The sequence below is a fragment of the Gopherus evgoodei genome, chromosome 2 (genome assembly GCF_007399415.2).
Source record: "Gopherus evgoodei ecotype Sinaloan lineage chromosome 2, rGopEvg1_v1.p, whole genome shotgun sequence".
Classification (NCBI taxonomy): Eukaryota; Metazoa; Chordata; order Testudines; family Testudinidae; genus Gopherus; species Gopherus evgoodei.
This window is the reverse complement of record NC_044323.1, coordinates 55,535,437-55,551,897: the sequence shown is the minus strand read 5'-3', so window position 1 is coordinate 55,551,897 and position 16,461 is coordinate 55,535,437. Positions and strand designations below refer to the sequence as shown.

General features: G+C 39.5%; 1 protein-coding gene across 2 annotated transcripts in view; it reads left to right on the top strand.

The window, feature by feature from the left end:
• Positions 1-16,461, top strand: part of AGMO (alkylglycerol monooxygenase) — a 278,867-nt gene that overhangs the window by 26,689 nt on the left and 235,717 nt on the right. For both annotated transcript variants that reach the window (XM_030550694.1, XM_030550695.1), the window contains exon 3: positions 708-859. In XM_030550694.1, the coding sequence (XP_030406554.1) occupies positions 708-859 (152 nt within the window). The remainder of the gene's footprint in view (positions 1-707; positions 860-16,461) is intronic.

Genomic DNA, 16,461 nt, shown 5'->3' with positions numbered 1-16,461 from the left:
GAGGGTTAGGCCAGGAATGTCAGGGGGTTAGGCCATTGTCCAGCAACATAGAAGAACTCTTCAGCTGATTTTTGTCAAATTTTTCCTGTTCCCTCACTTTCTCCTTTGCACTTTCCCCTCCTTTCTCTCTATTCCTAACCTTCAGTCCTGCATATTTCTCCTTCCATCAGTCTTTCTAGCATTCCCCTTCTACTCTCTCATTGCCACACACATTCTTTTATTCATCCTCAGTCCTTCATCTGGCTATGTTAAATGATGTGTCCAGATTTGCCGTGGTATTATTCAAATAATAATAATAATTAGTAACATCCTAAAAGTATTTCTAACTTGTAGATTAAAAATGAGTTTCTCCCCGTCACATGAATACCTTGACATCTCTGTGTGCAATAAATGAGGTAAAAGAAACTGTCTAAAAGGCTTTAGATAATTTGAAGCCAAGAAGGGACTGAAGACCTCAGGCTGCAATGAAAAAAAGGTTAAACAGGATGGGACTGTACTATTTTTTTCAGTCTTGGCTCACAGTCCTTAGTTAATAGTGGCATTGGAGTCAATGGTAATATTGCCAGAATAGAGCTACAGGATTGGCCAAGTGGCTTTATATGTTAGAAAAAAAAGCTGCAGACTGAAAAGTACAACAAATGTAATACAACAAATCTATTACCTAATTCAAAAGGTTCTTGACAAAACTGTTTTGTTGTATATTTCAGTGTTGTGTCCAGAAGCCTGGAGTTGACTTCCTACATCTATGTGTGGGATAACTACAGACTCTTTGAACTGCCGTGGGACTCACCATGGACATGGTATTTGACATTCCTAGGAGTAGACTTTGGATACTACTGGTTCCATCGCATGGCCCATGGTAGGACTTGAACAGATTTTTCATTTTATTTGCTTGTATACATATTCCATTTAAGTATTCTCAGGGGTCCATTAAGATTCACTTGAACTTTAAGTGGGGAAAACTGATTTTGTAGTTTGTTTTTTATAATATAGATGTGAATGTAATAAAATATAAGACCTAGAATTTGAAAAATATTGCTCCTATGCTCATAGAATACCACAGAAGGAAAAGTTTGGGAGGAAATATAGGTGGGACATGAATCCTACATGTGTTGCTCTAATTTGTGCTTCCTGGATTACTTTAATATTCTGAATAGAGTGGTATAATGGGTTGATTATAAAAGTATCAGCATACTTCATTATACTTTTTTTATAGTAATTCCCACATCAGGGCCAGATTCCTTGTGTTAATCACTGTACAGTAAATCAGAGCCTTTGCTTATATTTTCAAAAGACACATCACACTCACAGAAAGGGTGGGGGAATGAGAAGCAACATGTAAACAAACTACTGGTAGGCACACAGCTTGTTAGTTTAATGTTTTAAAAATATATTCAGTTTGTACCTAGTTTTTAGGAAAGGGCAAAGGTTAAAATATTTTATGCCCATTTTTAAAAAATATTTTGTCTATAGTAAACTCTTAAATGTATAGTTATTTTAATTTAAGCCTTGCCTACTTCTATTTTTTGAAAATTTATACTTAATCTGAGATTCCCTCTCTCTTATAAAAGAGAAGATAAGGTTTAAAAAGGATAAAGCTATTTTTTGCTCTTATGATGGGGACCATATAAATACTTAGGTATTTCTGTACATATATTTTATGGAGATGTAGTACATCTGGACATATCTATCTATCCAGCCATCTACTTATATGACTCCAATAACCACAGTATTTTTGTCCTGACCTTTTCTGTTTCTATGTTTGAAAATGTTTTATAGAAATCCTAACATATGGTCTGATTCAAATCCCACTGAAGTCAAAGGAGAAGCAGTTTATTGTCTAAAGGACTTTGAACTGTGCTCTGTAAGGCACAGTCCCCTCAGTACATAAAAACATTGATGCATCTGGCGTTAGTTTTCTAGAATGCAGGGAAAGCACACTGGTGCAAATAGATCAGTGGAAAATATGGAAGCAGGTAGGAAATTAGTTTGGGTGGCTGAACTGAGTGATAGTGAAAAATGGTCTCCAATCAGGATGGAGAACATGCTAATAGAGTGAGGGAATGGGGTCCAATCAGGATTAGCACAATGCTGGGTGGGTGCTTAATTAGGAAGGGAAGAAGATAATCAGACAACAGTGATATGGGGAGGAGCTCAGGAGTTCATTGGGGAGAGAAGTAAGTGAGGAAGTGGATGGGAGTTGGAACAATGCTAGGGGAAGGAAGAATTTGCTTCTTCGTGAGTAGCTGAGTTTGTTATGTGGGAAACTGGGAATATGCGTAACAAAAAATGACATCACAGTACCTGGAGCATTAGTTCATAGTGCTGAAGACTGGAAAAACTCAAAGGACACTCCTATTTCTTTTTAAATAATTTTTTATTTAGTGGAAAGTATTACTAGAAAAATCTATGAATGGATCTGAATTTTCCCCCACTGAAGTTGGTAGCAAAATGCCCATGATAGAAAAGAGGAAAGGATCAGCCCCTAAATCTCTAAACAAATTTCATTAATTAATTTTGAGCCTAGCTCTGAATGTCATCCAGTTCTGTTTTGCAGAGAGGGAGAAAGATTTTGTGTTATCTGCTTGTGATTCCACATTTTTAGGATTTGTCTGTATAGTCCACAGTTCAGACTATCAGGGATCACAGAGTGCACTACATGTTACACTGCAACTTTCCCATGTGGGCACTGTGGGCACAAACTAAAAGGTACATAATTCACATGAACATAGTCCGGCTTGAAAGAAGACTACATTAATGTGAACTAGGTACTTTTTTAGTTCGCACCAGCAACATGTGCATGGGGGAGTTACGCCACAGCACACTATTGCACGCTGCAGTTCAGACCCCAAATCCAAACTGCAGGGCCATGTAGATGTAGCTACAAAATGGATCACACTTGTAATTAAAATGTAAAATCCAATTCATACATAATAGTCCATAAATGTAGTTCAGAAAGTTGTTCTGTTGCAAAACACCAATCTAGTCCAAAGCATGTTGGTGTCATAGAACCATGCTATATAAGTAAGTTCATTGTCCTTGAAGGTACTGTAAACTTGCTCAATATCAGCTCTGTGCTACAAATCACATAACGGACACCACATTCTTATAGAAACCCACTTTACATATAGACAATGGATTAAACAACACTGCTCTACTGTCAAAGAGTGTTTGAAAAAACTCAATATCATAATGGCAAGATTGCTAAACAATGTATTACTTCAGAACTGGCTAAGCAAAATCTAATGAAAGAGGCACTTTTTAAAATAAAGGAACCCTTCTGGAAAAACACTCACCACCTTGATATATTTGGGCACTGAAATGTAATTGTGAGTTCAAAAGCTCTTATTGCTTGTAATAGAACTGTAGCCAGAGACCCCGTAGAATTCAGGAATGGGCCCTAAAATGGCGATAACAGTTGTCGGAACTGTATTCCCAAGTAAAGGCAAAGTGTATGTATTTTAAAAGATATGAATGATGGCACTAAAGGACTATGAGTTGCCTACATTTTAAAGTTGTTTCATTATTGATATTTAAGATAAGACAGTTGCGCCTAGAATTAAGATTTAAATTCATTCTGTTAGGATTCATACTATTTGGGCAAAGAATCCAAACAATGAGAAATTCAGATATTTCTCTTGTAAAAAAAACAACCCAGCTTTTGAAATAAAATCAAGCTGTTTTCCTCTTTCCTATGTGTGTGTAATAGCCATTATCACAAACTGAATTTACAAGAGTACTGCAAGGACAGGATGCATTTCTTTGATATGATCTTACTTTTCAAAGGATGATGTTACTCTAAGTGTGCTTATGTGTATGTGTTTCATTGTTTGCAGTACTCGCCAAGGAGTTGAAATAATCTTTTTACTACTTAATTGACCTCTTCTGGGGCCCGATTCAAAGCCCACTGAAGTCAATGGGAATAATTTCTTAACTGTGATTTTTTTTTCTTCTTTTGTTTTTCATGGATTTATAAATCAATTTGACCTGTTTTGTGCAATAACCTCACTGATTATGGCCTAGAAATCCGGTTTGCTAGGTTTTCTGCTTCAGTTTTCAGGGAAGGATCGGTATGGGATTGTATTACTAGATATTTTTAATCCAAGTACAGTCCCTACCAATTATACACTTTTGTGGTAGTTCAATATAGATCTGATTTACTAATATGCTGGATGATTCAGACATTCAGAGCAGTTTCTGATCTCAGAGCCTGGAACAGGCTAACCTTAAAGTTTCTTTTCAAACTTAAATTGTAAATTGACCTTTGGTAGCTTTCTGCTTTTAATTTTGCTTTTCCAGGTAAGGACCCCAGGGCCAGATTGTCCCCTCTGTATGAAAAGGGGTCGGGGGAGTGTTTATATGAGAAATCCTATGCAGAGATTCCCCAAAATTGTCTGGTCATAAAGCAGTGGAGGTTTGCCCTTCTACCTCTTCAGAAAAGGCCATCAGGCCTGCCTCACACTTGGAGCTTTCACCAAAGATCTGTGGGAAAGCCAGAGACACCACAAAACCTTTGGTTTTCAGAGGGACTGCGTGTCTGCTCTCTGAAGGGGGAATTTAATATTATTTCTTATTAAATTTCTGCTCTTGAGGGATAAAGCTCTCTGGCAGTATGTCCCATAGAACATCATACTAACAGGGACTTATACGCCAGGAGCACCTCAAGAATCCTAAGAGGGATTGTGGTTACATGGAAAGGGTAGTACAGCTGCTGCAGTATTAACTTTTCTGGCTTAGTTCCACAGGGCTGGAGAAAGAATGATGTGCATTCCTGTGGCCCTGGCTCGTCGTTTAGCCCACAATTTTCACCCGCTCCTCCAGCAAGGCTATTAGGTCACGTGGAGAGGACTTGACTGGGGTGGGTGAAGGGACAGTGCTGTTGCAGCCTTCTTTGAAAAAGAAGAGTACCCATGTGTGGATTGAAGGAGGTGGTATGCCACACTCTGTCGCAGGGAGAGAATTGGGGATCTGAATGGATAACCGTGAAAGCTGGACCAGTGCCCTTTTGGGGTTCGTCTTTCTCTTATTGTATAAATAATATTTACATAACAGTCCCTAATAAATAGTCAACAGAGGATACCAGTCTAGTACTAAGTTCATTAAAGGATATTTTCTTTTTTGCATCAATGGGGACTTGCAAGTTTTTGATAGAAAAGTGCAACACTTAATAGAATGTGTTTGCACCTCTATTGCTTTGGAATTTATAGTCAAATTACCTATGGCACGTACATATCTGACCCTTTTCTTGCCTTTATGTGCTGCCTCTTATCTGTGGCTTCTCACATTCTCTGAAGTCAGCATAATGTGAATGACTTGTGAGGAAGTCCTGATATAAAATTAATGGACTATTGGAAGAACAGTAAATTTAAAGGATTCATTGCAATTTGTGAGACTGTTAATTTGATAAACAGCAATGTAAAGTGGTATGTGACTTTTGTGATTGGAAATGTGGTCAGAGAAAAGAATATTTTCTCCTCAGGAGAGAATTGCATTCCTCTCGAACTCCAAAAACATGCCAACTTTCTTGTATATAGCCGTAACTCCAGATTTTAAACATTGTCCGTTTTTTATGATAACATGAAACTAACCACATGAATGAACACTAGTTTAATGCAGTTGAGTTTAGGAGTGATACTTGAGATAATGCAGATTGAGAAAGGTGTGATCATAGCCAAAGAAAAATAGAAAACATGGTGAGGTGTAAAGTATCTGGGTAATATTCTTCTCTCCTTCTTCTGGGCACAGTGGGACCAACTTCTGATTGCAATGGGGACTGATCCCTAATGATAAAGGGAAATATATGTGCATTTTAGCAATTCTTTGCCTTTTCAGAAATCTCCCTGCATAGACAAATATGAATTTCAAAGCAAATGTGAACAGGCCAAAATATTACCCTTCCACACATGCATACAGATAAATTTCTTTGTATTTAAAATGTTAATCTGAAAACTGTCAGCATTCCAACACAGGGGGTAGAACTGTAATACTATGTACTTGCAGTTATAATGTTTGTCCAATATATTTCACTGTACTGAGACTTCCAGAAAGGGAGTGATGACATAAAAAGATAGTCCAGCTTGTTTTGTTTGTAGCTTGTTACTGTTCTTCCTAGTATATGCCTGTTTCTTAAGAAGAACTGTGGCTCCCTATATTGTGTCAGTAACAGTGTTAAAGTTTCTGCTCTGAGAGTGGTTGACTTACCTAAGATGCTGAGATTTTTGTGATAGTGATATCGTATCCACTACATTTTCCTAACATAGTGGTGTGAGTGGAGTGGCTCCCCTGCGAAAATTATTTCCCACCCCTAATCTATAATAACTTCTTCTGATATGCTTATAACTACAGTGAAACCCCGCTACAACATGATGCTTAGGGTCCAGAAAATTCTATCGCGCTAAATGCGGGGTCGCAGTATAGCAGGGTTTACCATTTCAAGCTGGTCAGTTTCAAGCCGGTCAGTTTCTCTTGGGCAGAAAACTACTTTCATTTGTGAACTGCCTATAGCAGTAACTGAAAGGGTGCAGCTGCAGCAGTGGGGGCTCTCAGCCATGCAGTGAGAGAGGGAAACACTTGGGGAGAGTAGGGGAGACGTGCAAGGGGTAGAGGAAGAGCGAGGAGCAGCTGGGGAGGAGAACGGCTCTTCTCACCAAAAGGGTAAGCGGGGGTAGGCGGAAAGAGACAGCGGGGAAGGCACATTCCATTTTTTTTTTCCTTCTGGGGCGCTCCAGCCTCTTTTTTTTCCTTTTTTCTTTTTCTCTCTTTTGCGCTTCGGCGACGCTCCGGCCTTTTTTTTCTGCGCTTCAGCAGCACTCTGATGGGTTTTTTTTCTTTTTTTTTCTCTTTTGCGCTTCTGCAGCGCTCCGGCTGCTTTATTTATTTTTGCACTTCGGCGGCGCTCTCCCCCACCCCTTTTTTCTTTTGCGCTTCCACAGCGCTCCAGCCCCTTTTTTTTTTTTTTTGGCCTGGGGCTGCCGGAGCCACCTTACAATCGCATTATAGCCGAATTTGCGTTATTGCGGGGCGCATTATAGTGAGGTTTCCCTGTATCTATAACAGGTTCTACTCTGGTCTGTCACATGCTTATAATATCAATTAATCATTTATTAACATTTTATAAATTTATAAACAATTTATAAATGAAAATTTAATACAAAATATGACCGAGATTTCCTTCTATTCCTCTCCTCATTGGCTAATCTGCCTCCTTTGCCCTGCCCACTTCATTAGCTATCTTTCCCTGCATCACAGGGTGCGCTAGTTACTATGGAGCGCTGAGCGAGAATATATTTGGGTAAAAATGTGCCCTGGCTAATGTGCTGCTCTCTCGAAAGTGCGCCTGGCTTTACCAAAGTATTTAATTAGGCCCCACAAACTTCTTTTCCTCGCCTGCAGATTATAGTGATCTCAGCCCAAGAAACCCTGGAATGTGATTCCTTCTGAGGACGTGCTCAGTTGAGAGGTAATGACATTGACTTGGTGTGCTACAGAAAGAAGAGCATGGAATGGATTTTATTAACACTATTGAGCTGCTTCTGAATGATTTGGTGACTACAGATATTGGTGACTTCTTTCTCTGAAATTGGCAGTGGAAGTCACTAGATTCGTCATGGTCACTTTGACACTTATTTTCTTGCTAGAGAAACCAAAAAGTCACTAAAGCTAGTGACAAAGTCGCTAAGTTGGCAACACTGGAAGGGAGCAATTGAAGCGCTATCTTGCAAATGCCCACAAATAGAGTTCCAAGGGGTCCAGTTTTTGATTGGAAAGTCTGGTTGAAGGGGGACTGATATAGTGTCTGGTCAGATGTGCTGAACAGACCACCAAAAGTCTAGTTACCATGATTGGGGGAGGCTCCGGGTCATCAACTCGTGCCAGACCCTGCTGGGAGAGGGATAGGGATAGGGAGCTCAGCTTGGTGGGGGGGAAGGGTGGAGAGAGTAGAGCGATGAGGAAGTGGGAGGGGGAGAGCAATGGGGCAGGTCCTTGAGGGAAGAGGCGGGGTAGGAGTGGGGCATCAGGGGAAGAAGTTGGGCAGGGAGAGGTTCCAGTGCTCCTGCTATAGTGTCCAGTTTTCAGAAATTAGGAAGTTGGCAACCCTACCCACAAAACTCCTGATCATGGGAAACATCCAGCAACATTGATTGGCTGGGAAGCTCTGTTTAAACCAGAAAGACACAGGAAGTTGTCCAAATAACCAGAGAAATCCCTAGCTGGCTGCTACTACTATGGACCCTGCCTACTTACTTGACGACTGAGCCCTGCCTTCCTGCCTGTTCCTGCTTCCCTGTCGGTTCCCAGTTCCTGCTTTCCTGCTGAACTCCAGGTCCTGCTCCTGTGCCCTATCCCTGCCGCTGTCTCCAGCTCTAGCCTTTGACTTGGCACCTGATGCAGTCTTCTGCTTGACATCTCACACTCTCTTTGGCTGTGACCTTTGGCCTTGCATCTGACTCCAACCATTAGACCTATCTGCCCAGGTCTCTATAGTGGGTTACATATTTGAAATGACTTCTGACTTTAGCTAGTGCTGCCCTCTAGTTTGCTTGGAGATTTAAAAAAGAAAAAAAGTAATCGTTCTGGGAATGGGGACATGGGTTTGAAAGCATCTAACTTACTGTGCATATAAACAGTTCATTTGACATATTTTTCCAAGTATGCTGTTGAAAACCTATGTAAATGGTGCCTAATGTGTAGAGCTTGAGTTATTAATGTACTTGAGCAAAAATCTGAATTATTCTGGATTTGAGAGTTATGCTTTTTACTATTTCGGGTTTTTGTTTTTTTGTTTTTTGCTTGTGTAGGGTTTTTAAAAATGAATCCATTACATTACACAAGTCTGTAAATGTTATCCAGCTGGGATATCATGCCTAGAACATTCTTTCAAACAGGCAATATCAGAAAACTATACTGGAGGGTTTCTATTTTGGAATTTCAGCTAATTACCCAGTTGAAGGTATCACAGCCACATTGCTCTTCTCTCTTCCTTTTCTGTCTGTCTGTATCTTTGAATGCATATTTCTGCAAAAGTGTGTGGGAAAGATTGGTGTATGAAACCAAAGTGGGAGTGTGTGTAAAGCGTTGATTTCCTTGATCCCATTTAAACCTATGTTCAAGCTGTGTTGCTTATTTCAATTCGGGATATTTCATCTCTGTATATTTACTTAAAAATGAATTGTCCAGTAATACCTGTCCATTGAACAAACAGTGTTCAAGTCACAGGGTTCCAAGCCTTATTTTAAGTAAATGTACTTCTCAAGACAGATGTGGAAGGCCTTGGGTTATATATATATATAGAGAGAGAGAGAGAGAGATACCTATCTCATAGAACTGGAAGGAACCTTGAAAGGTCATTGAGTCCAGTCCCCTGCCTTCAGTAGCAGGACCGAGTACTGTCCCTGACAGGTTTTTTTTTTTTTCCCCCTTCCGATCCCTAAGTGGCCCCCTCAAGGAATGAACTTACAACCCTGGGTTTAGCAGGCTAATGCTCAAACCACTGAGCTAGTTGTAGGGCCAGCTTTACTATACAAGCCTCTCTCCTGACCTGGAGACATGCTTGAGACAGCTAGATGTGCTGCATGCCCATTTCATGCTTTACCTTTCTGCTGAAACTTCCAAAGAGGTAGTGGTGGTTTGGTAATTTAGAAGAATTAGACTGAGAAGAAACCCCTCTGGTTTAAACAAATCTCAAGTAGGACTAGTGACTTCGAGAAGTGAAAGGATCTGTCCTTATCACAGCTGATGGTCTTTTGAGGAACTCAAGCTTTCTGTAATGAAAAATGAGTAAATGCTGTCTTTCTCCTGTTGCACTAGCAAAACTGCTCTGTTTCTCTGTCTGTATAGCTGCAGCAGCACCAGTTTGCATGGAAGTACACAGTAATGAAGGCCTTACCTTGGTTAGCCCCACTGCTCTATGGCAGCAGTTAGTTAACATATGGTATGATGATAAACGATGCTTTTGTACTTCTGAAATTTCTATAAACATGCTTTACAAACATGGCTGAATTTAGTCTTGCAGCATTCTTGTGAGATAGGTAGGAATGGATTAATATTCCTGGTTAACAGATTGGATGTGTATTGCCTCTTTTACATCATTCTCAAAGGTTTTAGGTGGTAGAGTCATGGACTCTGGTGAGGAGTTGGGCTGTTGTAGAAGGCTCAAAATTCCTCCCTCAGGAAGGCTCTAAGGGCTTGTCTACACTGATACTTTACAGCGCTGCAACTTTCTTGCTCAGGGTTGTGAAAAAACACCGTCCTGAGCGCAGCAAGTTTCAGCGCTGTAAAGAGCCAGTAAAGGCAGTGCGTTAGCGTTGCCGGTGTAGACTAGCCCTTATTCTGTGTCTTATTTTGTGTTAGAACATAAGAATGGCCGTACTGGGTTAGACCGAAGGTCCATCCAGCCCAGTAGCCTCTTTGCCGACAGTGGCCAATGTCAGGTGCCCCAGAAGGAGTGAACCTAACAGGTAATGATGAAGTGACCTCTCTCCTGCCATCCATCTCTACCCTCTGACAAACAGAGGCTAGGGACACCATTCCCTACGTATCCTGGCAAATAGCCATTAATGGACTGAATCTCCATGAACTTATCCAGTTCTCTTTTAAACCCTGTTATAGTCATAGCCTTCACAACCTCCTTAGGCAAGGAGTTCCACAAGTTGACTGTGCGCTGTGTGAAGAAGAACTTCCTTTTATTTCTTTAAAACCTGCTGCCCATTAATTTCATTTGGTGGCCCCTGGTTCTTATATTAGGGGAACAAGTAAGTAACTTTTCCTTATTCACTTTCTATACATCACTAATGATTTTATATACCTCTATCACATCCCCCCCAATCACCTCTTTTCCAAGCTGAAAAGTCCTAGCCTCTTTAGTCTTTCCTCATATGGGACCTGTTCCAAACCCCTAATCATTTTAATTGCCCTTCTCTGAACCTTTTCTAATGCTAGTATATTTTTCTTGAGATGAGGAGATCACATCTGTATGCGGTATTCAAGATGTGGGCATACCATGGATTTATATAAGAGCAATAAAATATTCTCTGTCTTATGCTCTATCCCCTTTTTAATGATTCACAACATCTTGTTTGCTTTTTTGACTGCCGCTGCACACTGCGTGGACGTCTTCAGAGAACTATCCATGATGACTCCACGATCTTTTTCCTTATTAGTTGTAGCTAAATTAGCCCCCATCATATATATAGTTGGGGTTATTTTTCCCAGTGTGCATTACTTTACATTATCCACATTAAATTTCATTTGCCATTTTGTTGCCCAATCACTTAGTTTTGTGAGATCTTTTTGAAGTTCTTCACAGTCTGCTTTGGTCTTAACTATCTTGAGCAGTTTAGTATCATCTGCAGACTTTGCCACTTCACTTTTCACCCCTTTCTCCAGATCATTTATGAATAAATTGAATAGGATTGGTCCTAGGACTGACCCTTGGGGAACACCACTACTTACCCCTCTCCATTCTGAAAATTTACCATTTATTCCTACCCTTTGTTCCCTGTCTTTTAACAAGTTCTCAATCCATGAAAGGATCTTCCCTCTTATCCCATGACAACTTAATTTACATAACAGCCTTTGGAAGGGATCTTGTCAAAGGCTTTCTAGAAATCTAAGTACACTGTGTCCACTGGATCCCACTTGTCCACATGTTTGTTGACCCCTTTAAAGAACTCTAACAGATTAGTAAGACACGATTTCCCTTTACAGAAACCATGTTGACTTTTGCCCAACAATGTATGTTCTGTATGTCTGACAATTTTATTTTTTACTATTGTTTCAACTAATTTGCTCAGTACTGATGTTATACTTACGGATCTGTAATTGCCGGGATCATCTCTAGAGCCCTTTTTAAATATTGGTGTTACATTAGCTGTCTTCCAGTCATTGGGTACAGAAGCTGATTTAAAGGACAGGTTACAAACCATAGTTAGTAGTTCTGCAACTTCACATTTGAGTTCTTTCAGAACTCTTGAGTGAATGCCATCTGGTCCCAGTGACTTGTTACTGTTAAGTTTATCCTCCTCTAGTGACACCTCAAACTGTGACAATTGCTCAGATTTGTCACCTACAAAAGCTGGCTCAGGTTTGGGAATCTCCCTAACATCTTCAACCGTGAAGACTGAAGCATAATACACCTCTACCTCGATATAACGCTGTCCTCGGGAGCCAAAAAATCTTATTGCATTATAGGTGAAACTGCGTTGTATTGAACTTGCTTTGATTCACCAGAGTGCACAGCGCACCCCCCCCCCGAGCACTGCTTTACCGCATTATATGCGAATTCGTGTTATATCGGGGTACAGGTATACAAGTAGAAATTCCCATCTCTGCAGTACCAGAGCCAAGGATTTATCCATAAATTAGAAACATCCTTATGTTTAATGCCAGTGAGCAGATGTGATAAACTAGAAACAAAATTGGACATACTGTGTTCCTTTCTTTCAGTGACTCTGAAAACTTGATTCTGAAATTTACTCTGATTTCAGACAGTTTTTCAGTGTTGCTAGATTTTTATAGAATTGGAAGTTACTGTGACCTTTTTTTGGTATAAAAATTGTTTGAATAACTGAAATCTTTTCAAGAGGCTGTATGAACCCAGATCACGTTAGAATTATCTAAAACATGATTTGGTCTGGCTGTGGTTTGAACCTCATGCTAATAACTTACTTGTCTACATTACAGTTATAAAGGGCAAGAGTAATAATAAAACCTTAATGAATGCCTTTGTAAATATAAAAAACTTGTGCTTGTTACTATGAATAAGCATCATAGAATGAGCTTTGTGATTGAATACAAGCACAATTTGTTTTATTTTAAAATGGGAAGCAATTCCTTTCAGCATATTACTCAGATTTTTAGAAGCTGGATGACTGTGAAGGTTTCATTTCTTCGATAAAATTCTAGCGAGACCATCGGCACTTAGAATCTTTTGTTATGCATTTTAAGATTGACAATTAATATTTAAAATGTGTATGGTGCAAAGAAAATATTGCTGCTTTTTGGCCATGTTTTTTGCATGTATGTTTCTTCCAATGCTTCTTTATTGCCTTAATTACAAATATTTAAAGCTGCCAGAAATGCTTTTTGAGCACAAGAAAGGCAGTCTTTCCCCCAGGACACGCTGTATAAACTGAGAGTATATTGTTGGAAGATGTAACCTGAAAAAACGACTTAGCCAGATTTTTTCCTTTTTTTTTTTTTTGTTTTTTTTTGTTTAATAGCAAGGAATATGATTAGACTTGTTTTGATGTCACTTTAAGGTTTTACAGTCTGTTTTTTCAATCCCAGTCCCACTACACAGGACATTTAAGTAATCTATATTAATTCTCAGTTACATTTCTATGGGTCAATAATTCATCAAGGCAACTGTTGAATGGTTTAAAGTGAAATTGTTTGTTTTAGCCTTTATAATCAAATCACATGCTTAAACATAACAGAACACAGGCAGGCTATTATGAGAAGATATTCCTGATGCGAACTTTCATATGCAGTAATACAAAGCTATATTAGGAGATCAGCATGTGAAACTTCAGGTGAATTGGCTTATCTTTAGTGAAGTTAGTTAAAAATATAAACTTGAATTTGGAAGATGGCTTAAATTTTGACTATGAAATAATTGACTAGCACTCTTCTCTAGTTAATGTACTTTTTAAATAATACATTGAAAACAATGCTTAGTTCTAATGTAGCCCTTCTCATCATTAGGTCTGAAAGTGCTTTACAAAGGAAGTCAGTATCATTATCACCATTTTACAGATGGGAAAACTGACACACAAGGAGGTGAAGTAATTTTCCCAAAGCCAGTGGCAAACCTGGGAGTAGAACCCAGATTTGCTGAGTTCAAGTTTAGGGTTCTTTTCTGTAGGCCACACTGTCTTCTCCCAAATTCTATCAATTAAAAAGTAATCTAGATTACAAGACATGCTGTGGAACCAAGTTAATGTTTTTGTGGTGATTTTAGTATTTGAATTTCTTGTTTTGTGTGTTTGAAATCTTAATATTTCATTAATGTAGGATTTTGAAAATAATATATTAATAAAGTACAGAAATTAGTCTTCCTTGTTGTCTAGGAGCTGAGGAGTTTATTCTTGAATTTACTGTCTATATTTATTTTTAATCCATAATGTGTGTGTGTGTGTGTGTGTGTGTGTGTGTGTGTGTTTGTTTTTTTAATAAAAAGGCCTATTTTAGGATCTAGGAACTTTTGCCATATATTGGAAATACAATCACATAATAAATACAATCACATATGTATACACTCTGTGCTGCAGAAGTACATATTCACAGACTGAAAACCACAGTCAAAGGAATCCAGACTGCTTATTTTTATACTTACTGGTATCCTAGGGAAAAAGGTAAAGATCAGTTTATAAAACCTGGACAAAAGAAGGATGTAACTTTTTCTGTTCTCCCTTGGGATGAATCTCAGCTGAAATAACTGACAGTTTTTGGACTTACAGAAGGAAATGATGAGCTAAGATAAATATCCAGATGTTTGCTGGCCAGATGTATAAGCTTACATTTTGGAAGACATGAATGCTATACCTGTGTCTTCTGAGAGGAAGTTGTAAATAGTAAACATACAAACTCCTTATCTTTTCAGTCCTGAAAAATTCGAGTTTCAAAGTAAAACTTCAAGTTATATCTTTTTCTTTTACTTAACAATATAGCTTCATGAGAACAGATCTTGTAACCAGCTTCCAAATATAAATCCATACAGAACAAGAGTTGTGGGGTTTTTGTTTTTGTTTTTGTTTTTAAATAATAATGTCTGTAAGGCTAATTTGACACCCTTGGTGCATTGTTTTTAATGCAGGGAATATCTAGCTTACAAAAGTGTCTTGGTTTTCCAGGATAAGGAGATAGGTGTGCCATCTTTTTGCAAGTTTCCTACGTTCTGTTCCCATGTTTCAAGCCATTTATTTACCAAAAATTCAAAGTTTGACATTTACCACTCTTTCACCTGCTTACACTGATTCTCTCCCTCTCCCACCTAACACACAGGTCTGCTTCTTTTCAAGTAAATTGTTAGAAGTGGTTTCCTGCACATGAAGCAGTAAAGCTCATCTCTGTCTGTGCTTGCTTTCAGACTCAAAGAAAGAGGAAAGAACAGTCTCATGTAAGTCATGTAAATAAGTTAGCTGCTAGGTCTTATGCACCAGATGTAGTAGCTCCAGGAAAAATATTAGATTTGAGGAATATTTTTCCCATATGGGAAGAAGTATCGTAAAATTGGCAAAGAAAAATAACTCCCTAAAAACTTCCATAGAGAAATTTTGAAAAGTGGTCTCTAAATGTACACCTATAATGGTTGCCCAGGCATTTTTGGTAGTTAATAACATGGAGGAGACTTCTCTGTAAGTGATCAGGAGCAAGAGGCCCTTGTCATGATTGTAAGACTGAGGTAAAAGTGACCCCTTCTAGAATGCAGGCAAGCTGTTACTGCCCAAACCTCCCTCCTAGGGCTGGAATAACTCCCATGACCTGCATGGCCCAAGAGAAGGGTGAATATCAGAGCCTGGTTAGGAACTGACAGTTTAAGGGAGGTGATGAACTCATTTATACAAAGTTCCCACTCCTTGAGAAGCTCCAAAACAAGTATGCGCAAATCTGTATCCTTTTTTCTTTTTTCTTTTTTTGGGCTTATGCCATGGGTTGATCATTCCCTGGGCTAGGTGGTCCCACCAGGGGCAGCTCCAGGCACCAGCGCACCAAGCCGCAGGGGAGGAGGTGGGTTGCTGTGAGGGCGGCATGCCTGCGGGAAGTCTGCCGATCCTATGACTTCGTCGGCTATTTGGCGGCAGGTACGCTGAAGGCGCGGGACCGGCGGACCTCCCGCAGGCATACTGCCGAAGGCTGCCTGACTGCCATTCTTGGGGCAGCAAAATACGTAGAGCCACCCGTAGGTCCCACTGCAACTGCAAGAACATGCAAACTTCCATGGCTTGCATAGGGCCCACAATTTCAGGTGGACACAGCCCTTAGTTTTGTAATTTATTTTATTTATTTATATGTGAAAATGTGCCCAGCCTATGCTGTGTACATACCTTTTAAAAATATTAAAACTTCAGTTAAAATAAAGACCCAGTCTCCCCCCGCCCAAACAGACCTTCCAAAATTCCACAGCTCAAAGCCACAGACTCTTCCAACCAAAATCTCTCACCAACTTGTTCCTCCCCAGAGCCCTGGGAGAACAGATAGCATGACCTAAAGGCCACCAATTCCAGCCTCTGTAAGCATATAAAAATAGCGTGCTTCAGTTTCAGTATAATCCTGTGTAATGCTGCTACGAAGAATATTATACACAGACAAAGGGTGAGAGAAAGGGATACAGTGTACAAGTAAGGTGATCAGGGTAATACCAGGCACACACCTTACTAGTTCCATGTCTTTATATAGAGACAAGAAAAAGAAGAGGAAAACTGAGAGATAAGGAGAGAGGACAGTGGATGGGAAGAGTGA